The 14,891-nt window shown below is 48.1% G+C and overlaps 1 protein-coding gene across 1 annotated transcript in view; it reads right to left on the bottom strand.

Moving 5' to 3' along the window:
- Agpat4 (1-acylglycerol-3-phosphate O-acyltransferase 4) overlaps positions 1-14,891 on the bottom strand; it is a gene marked incomplete at its 5' end in the record, with an annotated part of 82,275 nt that continues 67,384 nt past the window's right edge. The window contains 6 exon segments of the mRNA XM_013517398.1: positions 1-531; positions 2,904-3,102; positions 4,234-4,309; positions 7,558-7,660; positions 9,820-9,973; positions 10,168-10,329. Of these exon segments, the coding sequence (XP_013372852.1) occupies positions 437-531; positions 2,904-3,102; positions 4,234-4,309; positions 7,558-7,660; positions 9,820-9,973; positions 10,168-10,329 (789 nt within the window). The 3' untranslated portion in view covers positions 1-436.

Raw genomic sequence — 14,891 nt, 5'->3', positions numbered from 1 at the left:
TGACCAGACAAATACTTTAATTTGTTTTTGGAGGCATAATTTAGTCATCTTACGTAAAGCACTTTTCACTCTGGCAACCAAGGGTTACAGAAGACTCAGCACCAAAGGGTGACAGGGAACGTGTCCCTCCTGTCCCCCAGCCCTGCCCTCCCCTGCAGCCACATCCCTTTGCACTGTCACAGGGCCAGGCCCATACAGCCACCACACACACCCACACACCCACACGTGTGCAACTGGAAAGGAAACCAACACCCACTAAATCACACGGGGAAAAGATTTAAAAGCATCTTCCTCCCCATCTGATTCTGAGACCCAAAACTCCGGCTAGAAAGGCTGTGACTTCACGTCCCCAGCCTCCATCGCTGTGTCCTGCTAAGAAGGCTATGCAGAGGCCCCAGTTCCCCAAGGTTCCCTTTGGAGGTAACATATCCCCGTATCAGTCACTCTGCTTATGTCTGTTGTCACTGTTGCCATAGGCAGAGCCCTTGTCAATTTCCGTCACGCCGATCATCCATCGAACTCCCATAGAGGCTGTGGAGACAAAGGAGGAGTAGGGTTAGGATTCTGAGCAAGATCTGGGCTGTGTGTGTGGTGAGAACCTTGCAGGGTCGCAAGGATTGAGTGCCAGTGGTTTGCGGGCCGTTTCCTAGCGCTCGTTTGTAGTCGCATCAGGTGACCCTAAGGAATAGCAAGGCTGCTCTGCTGGGCTTTTGTTCTTGGTTAACAGTCTGGCAGGCTGCATGTGGCTGCTTACAGGGGCCTCAAAGGTTACTTTGCTCTCCATGCCCATCCCCAAGCACAGGGGCTGTTCTGCAAGTCCCTGGTGGTTGTTCAGAAGGCACCTGAAGTGTGCCTGGATTGGGAACCTACCAGAAGCCTCGAAGGGGAAGAATTCTGGTATCTATCAAGGACACACCAGGTCTCAGTACTGGGGATGAGCATCGGAGCAGGGACAGAAGCCCCCAGCCTCACTGAGTGCCTTCGCTCCAGGGATGTGGCATGCGACAGAGAAGGTGCCAGCCCCATGCAGGATGCCAGTGAAGCACCAGAGAGCAGGAAAATGGGACTACAATGCCGAAGTTGCTGTGGGAGCTACTCCTTCTGGAGAGGGCAGGCTTGGTGAGCTCCTTGGGTGGGACCATGTGTTAATCATGCTGGAGCCCATGCTGAGGTCCTGCAGTCACCATTTATGGTAAATGTTTTAATAATGGACCAGTAAGTTACTGAAGTCTCCCAAATCATGATGATTCTGTCACCAAGCATTACCATCAGACTCCGTAAACTTGTCACTCAGGTCACCTGGAGCAGACTGGGAAAGGAGGCCAGCTAAGTGGAGTGGGTGCACAGAGCCCATAGGTTGATTAAAGAGACTTTTGCTTGGGGCCATACCTGGAGAGGCTGGAACGTGAGCCCTGTCCCAGTCCTAGAACTCCCAGGGAAGACCTCATTAGTAGTGGAAATAATGATATTGCTGAGAATAAAGAGGTCAGTAAAACATGGACTTTGGCTCAAAGGCCATAGGAGGAATAAGAGACACACAAAGCCACTTACGTAAAAGTCAGTCTCAGGCTAGAGGGTGATACAGCATGGGTGTGCGGGGCCAGGAGAGAGCTTAGGCCTCACAGTGAGGGGGCATGGGGGTCCCTGATCCTTCCTGTCCCAGAAATGAGGTGTATTGCTCTCCATCCTCTTCTGTACATTTTTTCCCTGCAAGAAGTGGGTGTTGAGCTGGGGATTTAGCTCAGCGGCACAGCGCTTGCCTGGCAAGCGTGAGGTCATGAGTTCAATTCCCGGTACTGGAGGAGGGGGGAGAAGTGGGCGTTGTTTTTTAAGTTTTCTAACATTAAAATGTATCTTATTTTTAAGAAGACCATAGTGGGGCCTACTATGGAGATGAGAACCAGTTTGCCTGTTGCAGCCATAGGGTCTGGTATTGGTTAGCTTGATACAGGAGGCAGGTTTATGTCTCATGAGGAGTTTAGGTGGTCACAACTGATTAGGAGGGAAAATCAAGTTAAGGAAACTCCACCTACAGGGCTTTACCTATGCATAGATGTTTGAAATTGCAACGGTGTGTATCAAGCTGTCAGGATCGGTTCTCTCAGGGGACTGGATCCCAGGGGGCTGTACCCTGAGATACTTTCCATTTTGTGTATTTTTGTAAGGTTTGGGTCTCCAACAGCACAGAGCATCTTTATGTTTCTCAGGAGTAACTGGGAACGTACGAGGCTGTGCATCCCTGGACTCTGCCAGTCCCCATCTTGGAAAAGCAGACAGACTGCCCACTATAGAGAGCCCCAGAAGTAGACCCCAGGCTCTGGGGCACAGGGACATTCAGCTCCCGTCCACCTCAGCTCCAGCAAGCACTGAGCAACAGAGGAGCAATGACCCAACAGCCCTCCCTCAGCAAGAAGCAGCAGTGTGCGCGCAGGCCCAGTGTGCAGAGGAAATGGCGTGGCGGGAAAGACTGCCAAACATAGCCACTGCACACAGTGGAGACGGGTCGCAGCATGCCCATCCCATGTCAGACCGCCTGGTCGTGACAGGGAAAGCTCTGTGGGGGAAGGCCAGACCCAGGGCCCCTGGAGCTCCAGCTAGGGTTTCTCCTGAGAAGAGGAGGAAATGATCAGAAGGAACTGGTCTGTGCAGAGGACGGGACAGGACTCTGGCGAGAAGGGTATAACCACTTTGTTGCCATCCTAACGGAAGACAGGGAATTGCAGTTTTGGGCAGAAGCTACATGAGCAGACCGTGAAATTCTTTCCAGCCCAGGTACCTAGGAGTTCCCTGGGAGTCCACTGGCCTACACGGAACTTGGTCTTGCCTCTGCGCTCCCCATGCTGGGCACTTTCCCTGCAGCAGGCAGAGCTACTGCCCTGCTTTGAGTCTTTCCCTCCACTCACCCATACAGAAGACAATGATGAAGCTGGCCAGAGTCACGGAGGAGCCACTGCTGACCATGCTGACGAGGAACCGGAAGAAGGGGTAGAGCAGCAGGGAGGCCCAGAACAGCCAATTAAGTAGCGCCCAGGGCCGCCGTGGGGGGACCTTGGGTGTCTCTGGGAAGATTCCTGTCCTGTAGTATTCCTCTTGAAAGGCATCCTGAGGGCAAAGAAGGGGACCTTCAGACTTGAGCCTACACTCAGTGGCAGGATGGTCTGGAGGCCCCACTTTTTCTTCAAAGCGCTCAGAGACCCATGGGGCCTCTCTGGCTCCAGCAGAGCCTTAGAGGAAGAGTTTTGTAGATAATGTGTTCATGTGTTCTCGGTGTGCCATGTGTTCTCGGTGTGCTTGGCTGTCTCCTTCCTACAGGTCACACAAAGAAGCAGCTGCAGCTGGCACTAAGTGCAGGAGGGAGGAGCCCAGGCCGTGCCTCCCTGACTGTGCAGGTGCCGAGCCTGCGCCAGCATCCCAGGCTGCCACACAGCATGGTGGTACCTCCCAACCCAGCTGTAGGAGAATGAGATTCTGGCCCAAAGCTGGTGCCCCAGTGAGTGGCCTATCTGCACCCTGCCTAGGACACACACCACACTGTCATTCAGACTTTCAACATAAATTCCTGGCATTCCTGTGTGGCAAGCCACCACTGGCCATCCCTGTCTGCTGCCCTGGAGCTTCCTGGGGACCTGGCCTTCAAGGCTGCTCAGGTAACAAAGGACTGTGGAGTCACAGGTTGTTGCACTCAGGAGGTTAACCGCATGCTCAGGACTAATCCTTCCAAAGGTGTGTGCCTTTGGAGAGAAATCTGTGAGTGCTAAGGCCCTGCTTAGAAGGAAACAACAGGTAGAGACCCTTGAGGAGCTGGACCACTGGGCTCAAGATGAGCCAAGACCCTATGATTCTCATAGGGCTGCATCCCACTGATGTTTTGAGATCTACAGGCAACCAAACTGTTGAAAGAGAAACAATTAAGATGGTATCTATTGCAAAAGGGAGCTCCCACAGTACCGGAGCATTTTGCCTTAGGGCCACCAGCAGGAAAACAGACTGGGGCTGGGCCACTTCTTTGCTATGAAGTAGCTGCATCCTTTCCTTAAAGCTGCAGTAAGGGTATATATTGCTATGCTCTTTGCCCTATTTCCAACTAGAACATCTGCCGCAGGATCGCCAGTAACTGGGTCCACGAGATCTCACCCAGTGGGAAAGGCTTGTTGCCATGTTCAGTCCCTCGTGGCCATGGGGTACATCCACAGCTGTGACGTGGAGGGATTACTGAGACCCTGAGGCACTCACCTTCTCCTGGTAGAGCTTGTGGAGCCAGGCCGAGCACTGGTCATCATCGTCTGGGATGTCTTCCATTGGAATCCGCCTGCAAAGGCAGAGGGCAGCTAGCAGGGCAGGTCACACCGGACACCCAGGCGCTCTTTCAGCGTGACAGTGATGGCCATCCTGGGGTTTTATCTAGGTAGCCTAAACAGTGTACATGTGGGGAAGGTAACTGAATGGGTAGAAAGCCGCCAAAATGTGGCTGGCCTGGGCAAGGACTTGCAAGGGCCTGACTCAGTGACACAAAGACATGGTTGATTCCATGTCTGCTTCCACCTTCTCTCCCAACTCAAGGAATGGCTCCCAAGTCTGATTGCCAGAGAAGACTATGATGCCTCAATTTCCACATGAGACGATACATACAGAATCCATGCCATGTGATCAAAAAATACAGTGAATATTTTAATCTTTAAAACTTACTGCACTGAAAGTTGCATTATCATCACTCCTCAAAATATTCCCCCCTTGCTTCACATGCACACCTCGTCATTCTCGCCCCTTTCGGGGGTGGTTCTGGAAGTCCTGTTTGCTGAGTATCTTTGCGTTGTCGTGTTTTCTTCGATGTCCTGAATGACCTTTCAGGGTCATTTTGACTTTGAGGAACTGCCAGAAGTTGCATGGGGTCTCAGATCCGGTGAATGAAGTGGGTGAGAACACACTGCAGTGTCTTACCCATCTGCTTTCCTGCTGGGTGGCACTCAGCGGCAGCAATTGCTATGTTTTTTTATTACACCTCACAAAGATACTCAAAAAGAACTATCAAAGTTGCTTCAGAAAGTGTAAAAAATAATGGGATAAGTGGCTGAAGCAAGCGAGAGTGTCTTGTTTAATGGCAGTGAGTCTTTTATTGTAATATTTTAACTTAAATATTCACTGTATAATTTGATCACCCCTTGTGTGTAAAGGAAACATTACACTAATTCTTTCACCCACGTTGTGACTTTCTGGTAGTGGGCAAGTATCTCCCGCCAGATGGCCTCTCCAGCCTCCTTCCTGGGTGTCACGGAGGCAGACCTGCAGCAAGGGCCGGAGCAGCAGAAGATGTGGATGCTGGGCATCTGCTCTCCCCAGACGGGAGGAGTCGGGGGAGTTGCACCAGGTCCTTCGGTTCACATAGAGGCCTGGGGTGTCATTCTGCTCCCCAGGTGCCACTCACTGACTCGAACGTGGCCCCAGGGATGGTACTGTCAGGGGCATGACACTCATCCATCTGCAGACAGCCTGTCCTGAATACAGGAGATGTGTCTGCTACATGTCCTGGTGTCTATCTGTCTGTCTCTCTGTTCTAGGTCTCCTGCCTCTTGTGATTTCAAGGAATGTTCATTTAGATCTGCTTTTTTTTTTTTTATGATTACATAATTTCTATTGAGTGTAAGTCACAAGTAAAATCATATATATTTAATGTGTACATCATGTTTTAAGATGCATATCTGTTATAGCCAGGCATGGTGGTTCACAGCTGTAATACCAGTACTTGGGAGGCTGAGGCAGGAAGAGTGCCATGACTTCAAAGTCAGCCTGTACTACATAGTGAGTTCAAGGCCAGCCTGAACTATAAAGCAAGACCCTGTCTCAAAAAAGTACCCCAAAATACATGTATGCTGTGAAATGATTACTACAAACTTATGAACATATCTATCACCTCTTACTCACATACTCCTAGCAATTTTTAATTTTCTCTGCTTAGAAACATTTTTAATAGCACAAATGAAAAGAATACTCTTACACAAGAAGAAAAATATGCTCAGCATCTCAGTCCCAGAGATAGAGTAAAAGTTAAGTGAACACCATTGTAGATTTCTTGATACCTCTATATTAATGGAAATTTAAAAATTGTCAATGCCACGTATACTGTTTTATAACCTGATACTTCACTGAACAGTGTATGAACACCTTTTCACCTCAGTAAATTTAATAGACCTTTTGTCCACAGAAGAGTCTGTCAGTCATGACTTTCCATGGGTCATTTCGTTCCCCACTATGCCCAGAAATGGGAAGAAGAGACACTTCTAGAACTTACCTACCACACTACAGATATAGGAGTGTTGAGGGGCATAGGTAATCCTTTTCAGAGGCTGTGAGAGTGAACTGGCTTCGGTGGGTACTTTGGCTGTGCACTCTTAATTCCCACATATGCTCCGAGAGTTGCAGTTACTCAAGAAAATTATATTGTGCAGGTAAAATAATCCCGCACTTTGCCAGGGTCGAGCTGGCTACTCTATGGGGCTCCTGCCAAGTGCTGAAGATACTTGGGGAAACCCCCTTCACCCCTGGGAGAAGGGCTCCTTTTCTCCTGGTCTGCCATGCAATTAAGTAATAAGGCAGTGTATCAACTGCACCATTAGAAAATAGTAATAACGGTGCATATATTATATTTGGGGGATGTAGGAAAGCCAGAATCATTTCCAAGTAGGAAGCAATTTAAACTCAGGCTATCAACCCACTAAAACATCCCTCAGAAAAGTCTAAACACCTTTTATAGCCCAGTGTGAGCAGCCACTGGAGTTTTCATTGTGTCATGTAATTTAGCATCTGTAGGGCCTTTAACTAGGAAGTTGGGTACCACTTGATTGGTTCTCTGTGGGTATTTCAAGACTCTCAATTAGCATTTAGAGATGGCCTGCAGTGCAAGAATCGATCCCATGCCTGACCTCTATCAGATTGGGTTTTAATACATAATCACTGACTTAATGTGCCTGTAACCCTTGTGCTTTACTGTAGACAACATCTTCCAATTCTGTCTCTCACTAATCTTGGTGATATTCTGGAGACTAGGTGTTAGACTCACTGTGTAAATTCATAAACCAGTGAAAAGAACTGGCTTTCCTAATATCTTTGGGAAATGTTTTCAATAAAATTGGGATTAGCCTGGAATGTGAGATGTGACATACTGCAAAAGTGTTCTCCATTTGCTCCTTATAAATGATGTATGCTGTTTGTGTGTCTTTCTGCAGAGAAGACCCATCTTTAAGGGGGTCAATAAAATAATCAGTTTACACAGCCTCCAAATGACTGCTTATAAAATACGGTCTCGTCTTTCCTTCCTCCAACTTGAGCTCTGTGACATGAATGAGCTGGTAAAAGAGGGGCCTGGGAAGGAAGGACTCTTCCTCAGATTATTTCTGAGAGCAGGAGGTGTCTCTTGAGTTTATAATATAAATGTAGACTGTGAACAGACTCACTGCAAGATGGACCACAAGATGTTAATAAGATGCCTGTGGAAGGAGGTCTCCGTCATTTCTGATTTATTTACCTAGAAGTGACCTTTCTCTTTTTGGAGAAGACACTTACCTAACGTAGCAGTCAGCATGATATTTCTTTCCATTTAGGACTCCCAGGAGTGTTGGGTTTTCATTATTTCTGAAATTGAGTGTACAGTCATATACAGCTGGAACTATAAAAATAAGACAAACACAAAGCAGTATATAGCTGGTGAACCCAGTTCTGTTCGTAGATACACATACTGGAGGACACAATCACGTCACTAGTGGATTGTCTATAAGTGGCTCAATTATAGATTCTTCTCTGTGCATTTCTATATTATTCAGATGTTCTACATTGAGCATGTATCAGCTTTTGAACCACAAGAACCCACTATAACCTAGTAATAGAAACCATAGCAATTACTGAGGTCAGATCAGTTTTAAAGGAACATTATAATATTGGATGTAGATACATGACAGCAATGATTTTAGTTTTCTAATGTGTAGAGCCTATCATGGTCAATAAATGCTGATATTTAAACAAATGTAGATAGTAAATTAATCCAAAATATATTATGTAAGGATGTGTCTAAGTTACAGAAATACAACACTCTAGGCATGTATTTCCCCTAGAAAAACAAGACAGCTGCCAAGCTGGGGTAAGACACTGACTATTAAGTCCTTAAGGAACTGAATTATAGCTCACTGAAGCATAGCCGAGACAACTATCTGTGGTTCTAATGGTTCTACTCAACAGTGAGTTAACCTGTCAGTGTGATGGAAGTTATGTCAAAAGTCACTGCTGTAGCCCCAGGCCCTGGCTTGTACTCAAGAAGTGCTTATTGGGTCAGAGAATGGAAGACTGCACTGCAAATGAGTGAACGCAGCATAGAAATACACGGTGGAAGCTGCTGACGTCCAGGACAGGCGTGGGCTGTAGAAAGAACTGAAGTTCTGGAGTCAGCAGGGTGTAGATGCAAAGGCCACCTTTTCCCATAGGGGAGGGGATGCTCAGGTGGGCAGCTCAGCCCTCCAGCTTAATTCTCCTGGACAGTGGGCTTGTGGTGTCTTTGTCATGTGGTGGCATGTGGCACTTACTAAAGGGCTCAACACGCTGTACTCACTTATAACATGGGTCTGGCCTTTCAATGAGAGCTGTGTCTGATGCAGTTGCTGTCAGTCGAAGGAGTGGGAAATGATAGGAAAGGTGGAAAGGCATTGGTCTGGTCGGGAACATGAAGAACCAAGATTCAACAGTGATAAAATTACCATCCATTTCCTTCCCGCTGTCTGACCCCGTGTAGGGCCTGCAGTCCATTATCTTTGCCATGGGCAGAGGGTCCCTGCTGCTGACCTGCAGGAGTGCCTGGGGACAAGACACCACATGCCCAGGACCACCCTCTCTAGTCTGGTGAGGTCGAACTGCTGTCTCGGCAGAGTGCCAAAGTGGGCAACATCGCAGGTTACAACACTGCAGAATACCTTCAGTGCTGAGCTAAGTGCCTGTCTCAGGCCTGGGAGAGTGTGGGGACTCTTGACTTTTGCTCCATGAAGACGAGAGAGCAGATGAAGACAAGGCTATGAGCTGGTGGCAGGGGGTCAGAGGCCTTGCCACCTCTCCTCACAGGATGGAGCCCAGCCTGTCCTCCACATATCTGGCATGTGAAGCCTGAGGGAGGCTGTGTAACTCCGCACCACTCTAGAGGCTTCCAAAGCTCTGTCCAGGCCCAGGGAATGGGGTGCAGCCCACTTCAGGGCCCAGGAAGCTGGGAGTGGGAGTTTGAGAGCAGGGGTGTATGGGTGGATAAGGAAGGCTGTTTTAAACTAGAAAAAGGAGGATTAAAAAGGAGGCAGAGAAGCACATGACAGGTGGCCAGAGGGAAATTGCTGTTGCTATTTTCTTGTAACCTGCAGAGATTTAGGACTTCACATTCACAGGTCAGCAGATTCACAGGTCAGCAGCCACAGACCGCATGTCCAGGCTGTCATTTGCAAGCAGCTGATGGGAACAGATTGGCAAGAAGTACCTTAAAGTTCCAGGGGGGCTCCCTCAGTCTGCAGCCCTGTGGCCTGACTGACCCCAAGGGCTCTAAAGGCCAGGGGCAGCCTCCAGGGATCCAGCGCATACCACACAGCCCTGCAGTGCACCTGCTGAGCAGCAGAGGGCAATATTCACTGGAGTGCCCCAACAAGGTGTCCAGGCAGGTGTACACTCGGCCTAGTCCCAGGTTCTGAATCCCCTTGGAGGCTCAGTTTAGCAGCCACCCCTAGCTGCTGGGAAGCATAACAGAAAAATCCACAGATCAGAGGGTGCGGGAAACAGAGGCACAGGGACAGTCGTCATCCTTACCTACACCTCTCAAGCACCTCACTGTGATGGCGAAGCCTTTGGTGCGGGGCAGCAGATGGTGCTTGAGACTGGGCAACCCCTTGGCTTGGGCCACTTGCATGCTGATCTGGTGCTTCTTCTCGGTGAACCGTGTGCCCTCACAGTGGATCAGGAACTGGAAGGCAGAGGATGATAGTCACACAGGGTCCCTTGCATAACCCTGAGATCACATACAATCCTAGTCACGGGGTTGCACGGTCACAGCACCCCTGGGGTCACATACAACCCCAGGTCACACACAATTCTGTGTTCACCCATAGCACATACAGTCCCACAGGAGGTAGGGCATGCTGCTTTTGAAGTACATACAAGGTACTTCTCGGGGTAATCCCGGAGATGCATCAGGCTCTTGGCAACTGTCTGACGATCTTGTTCCCACTTGCGTGTGCAGAAGATCATTTCAGTGAAGTACCACATCCAGCCAATTATTGGGACATAGGCCAGCTCCTTCTTGGCTAGGACTTTGGAGTTCTGAAAGGTAGAAAGCAGCCCAGGTGTTCATGAAGGAGAGAAGAGGGTCACTTGCTATGGCTGTTGGAGATCTTAGTGGGAAAGTGCGAATGGTCATGCCAAAGGCTGTAGGGATGGTTCAGAACACACAGACCTTTCTTTCCACTGTGATCCCGGAGCCTGTCCCACCATGTCAACTGGAAGGCAAGGCTTTGCTCATTGCTAAGCACCAGTAGGTGTCTGTAAAAGCACCAGCTCCCAGCCGGGTGCATGAGGGTCTTGAGTTGCTTCCACAGTCCCCAAGGCCCTTCTAGGTAACTGTCATCTTTTGTGGTCACTAAGCTCATCATACAGTGTGCAACATTAGTTTTTGCAATTCCTCAGATCTCGGCCTGTCAGAAGAGCCTGGTCAGCTCTGTGGGCAAGGCAGGCAGGTGCTCATCTGATGGACTGGAAAGCAGAGCCTGGCGGGATTCTCAGGGTCACATGCCTGGCATACGGGGCAGCACCCTCTGTCTATCCGGCTTGCTCATCTCTGAGACCTGAGTGGTTGCTGAGTGCCACCAGAGACCTTCCTGAGGTGGCATAAGGAGAACCTAGCTTACTCCCAGGCTGGCCTCTCCAGTGGACTCAAAGCCAGGTCCGGAGCCCCAAGGCTGCTGGGTGGGCCCCTCACCAGAATCACCCCGGCTTCTGCCAGGCTGAGAATACCAGGGTTGCAGCTGGGAGGAAGGAGCAGGGGGGGCCCCAAACAGCTTTTCATCTAATAGACTTGGCTTCTGTATTTTCTCTCTTCACTTTGGAAATGGCCAAGGTGCTTTTTGTCTAATGAGACAGGTGACTAAACAGTTAATGTGGGCAGTAAAGGCAGCCTGAGCTGTTCTGGTAGCAGCTGTCTGATTATGGCCCCAAATGTAAGATGCCAGACTGAGACAAGTCGATGTTTCCACACACCCCTCTCCTCCCCTCTCTCCCTCTCCTCCCCTCTGCTGCCACAGCCCTATGTAACCATTAATGCTCATACTTCAACCCCACTGGATTAAGAAACACCTAATAGATTAATGGAGCATGCTCCCAGGTCAGTCTGGTGGAGCTTGAAGACACGACCTTGGTCCCTGTGCCTGGCTCCTCTCCCCTTTCTCTCTGTCACTGTTCCCCTGCTCTGCTCCCTGGCTACCATGGAGTAATAAGCAACTTTGCTCTGCCACACCCTTCCTCCATGATGTTCCTGCTGTGGAGCAGATAACCATGGACTGAATCTCCTGCAACCATGAACCAAATTAAACCTCTCCTCCTTTAAGTTGTGGGAGTCAGGTATCGTATATGAAGGAGGAGAAAGCTGACTAAAGACCATGGCCTTGTACCCAGCCTAGGGGAGCCCTTGCTCCCCACTTTCTTTCTTTTATGACAACCCAGTTGCAACTTTGCAAAGGGACAATAATCCATGTCCCCTCTCCCACTGTTCAAAAAAGAGAAAACGTGTGAATAGCTACTTTCTACCTGTTCAAAAAGCAAAACTCTTCTCTCATGGGGAAGAAAGAGCACAGACATCTTTCAGGTTTAGTGACTCCACTTTGATGAGTTTTGTTTTTATTTTTGACACAAATCTTACCTGCAAATTCTTGGGAAGAGAGCATAGGTATACTGTCTGAAGCCCAGCCAAAGAGTCACAGTAGGGAGTAGGGGAGTGAACTGCTGCCCTAGGCTGGGCACAAGACCATGTGCTTTATGTAGGTCCTACTGAATTCTAAACTGAGAACAGTCCCCTCATTTGATAGATGATCAGACCACGGCTCAGAGGCTGAAGTAAGTTTCCTAGAATCACGTGTCACTGGGCTAACAGCTGGAGATGCTGAAAACTTCAACCAGCTGTCTGGCTGAAGTACCGTATCAGTGACCCTGGAGGCCCTGAGCAGACAAATTAGACAAAAAAATTTTCACTGATGAACTAGCTTATTTGTCTGGTAGGTTGAAAGTATTTTTAAAACTGTGTGGACTTGTACACATTCCAAAATCCCTGTAGTGGTACCCAGGAATTAGAGACCCTCTGAGGAGGGGTGCACACCCTCAGAAGGGTGACCCCTGGGCCGGCAGGGAACTGGTCTCATACAGCTGTCTGCCGATGTCTGTGGGAACAAGCACTCACATTTTCTGTGTGTTCTTAGTTGTGTTTCTGCTCCACAAGACGAAGCAGGTTTTAATGAATGGCCTTTGATGACCACTGTGGAAGGGAAAGGGCAGTTCCACCGTGGTGTGGAATACTGATATGGACCCAAAGGAAGTGACTGCAAAAGTCCATGTTGCCAAACCTGCCCTACACTTCGTGTCATAAGTGCAGCTTCACTGGCACATGGCCACTCGCGTTCACTTTTTTTTTTTTTTTTTTTTTTTTGTCTTTTTGGGACAGGGTCTCTCTATGCAGTTCAGGCTTGTCTTGAACTCACTTTGTAGTCTAGGCTGGCCTTGAACTCGCAACGATCCTCCTGCCTCAGCCTCCCGAGTGCTGGGATTACAGGCGTGTGCCACCATGCCTGGCTTCATTCACTTCTGTATTGCCTGTGGCTGTCACAGAGGAATTGAATGGTTGTGACAGAGATGATATAGCCACAAAACCCAAAATATTCATTTTCTGGCCCATGACAGATGAAGTTTGTAAACTTTTGATTTAGAGCCATTAAAATTTGTTTTCTATGAATACTTAATGGCTTGAGAAAAGCTTATTGCTTTAACCCTAAATTTCCTACAGGTCTACAGCAAAAGCTGAGTCTATAGCCTGAGTATGACTACAGGAAAAGAAAAACAGTAAATCAGAGGAAAATGATAGCTGTTATTGCTGGGTGGTCATGTTGTGAGTGAGTTCTACTGTGTTGGAGTTTCCTAATTTTTATAAGAAAATAATAGGCGATTGACATCAGCATGTTTTCACCATTTGTTTTGGGAACATAACTGAAGTTCTGGATCAAAAATGATCTGTCTGTTCCTGACGATGAAAAGGAACAGGAGAATTTCTGTTTTATATTGAAGTTCATCTTCCAGTCTTAAAATTTGGGACATCATCAATAGGTGAAGTTTCGAGATTGGTTAATGTTAGTAAGCAACTCATTAAATATTAAAGTAGAAACTTTTGCCTTATGGATTGAAGAGACTTCACTTGTCTTCCTTTCCTTGGAAGACTGTGCAGGAAGCTTTGGATTCAGATAGATAGTCTGGTTTTAGTGAGATTCTTGAGCCAGCTGTGTAACTCTGGTCAAGATACTTAAACTTCCTGAGCTTGGTTTTCCCAGCTATGTTATGAGGAAAATAACAACTATCTTGTAATGTTCCCATAGAGCTTTCTTAGCATATGGAAACCTACCAAAGCACAGAGCTGGGAACTTTACACAAAAGTGTTCAGGAGCTTATAGCTATCATCACCATCACAGGGCAGGTGGGTGTCTTCAGCCTCTTTCCACTCAACCCATTTTCCAAGCCACACCTGAGAACAAGAGCATCAGTAGATCACAGTCATCCAGGTACCACCGGATAGGCATTCTACCAAGACTTACGGAAGTTAACTCATCGTGACTAACAGACTAGAAGCTACTGTTAAAATATGCTTGTAGTCTCCTAGGAAACAATCAACAAGGCATGGATATCATGACTGTCTGAGGCCAATCAATGGTTTCTATGTGTGGGTAGCAACAGTTTCAAGGAAACACCAATTTCACTGATTCTAGATTTACTCTGCAGGTAGACCTAACAGACTACTGATAAGTTAGACCTATGTACAAATCCAGTTAGACAGAAATGCCTAGAAAATCTGCAGTACAGCACCATCTACAACCACAAAGGACTGACTGTCCTACCTAGCCATTTTCTGGCTGTTGTACGATCACTGTTGTCATAGTATGTCCTACAGTGAAAAGTTTTGGAAACTTTCCAAGAGCGCGCGCGCGTGTGTGTGTGTGTGTGTGTGTATGTGAGAGAGGGAGAGACAGAGACAGAGAGAGACAGAGACACAGAGACAGAGAGACGGACAGAGTTCAGGAAGGTATGACAGGGCTGCCTAGCCCACCTAGTGAAGTAGACAGAGCCAGGCCCTCCCATCACTCAGAGCATGTAGTCTCATGAGCCAGGAAGTGAGTGCCTCAGCCAGGGCACCTCCAGGACAGCGCCCACTTGGCGGTAGTAAGAACTGTTTGTTGGGATCTGGTTCCTCCCACCCTGAGACTCCAGAGCCTCTGAGTGGAAATGATCAGAACGAAGTCTGACTAGTTAAGATTTTCTCCACTGTGGGCACCTGCCAAGTGGTAAGATGAAAACACTCAGTGCCAGTGTGTTAAGACAGCCTCTGTTCAGCCTGGTTTCTGTGCTTGCCCCGCAGTACACACACACACACACACACACACACACACACACACACACACACAGGGAGCAGCAGAGAACCTGATCTGGGCTGAGACTAGTTGGCATAATGGCCCAGGTCAAACTGTCATTTGCATCTCTTCCTGCCTGGTCTTTGTTTCTCTTTCTTTTTCTTTCTTTCTTTCTTTCTTTCTTTCTTTCTTTCTTTCTTTCTTTCTTTCTTTCTTTCTTTCTTTCTT

Source organism: Chinchilla lanigera, unplaced genomic scaffold (genome assembly GCF_000276665.1).
Source record: "Chinchilla lanigera isolate Chin_1 unplaced genomic scaffold, ChiLan1.0 scaffold00038, whole genome shotgun sequence".
NCBI classification, from domain to species: domain Eukaryota; kingdom Metazoa; phylum Chordata; class Mammalia; order Rodentia; family Chinchillidae; genus Chinchilla; species Chinchilla lanigera.
The sequence above is the reverse complement of the archived record's forward strand: the minus strand, read 5'-3'. Positions and strand labels throughout refer to the sequence as shown.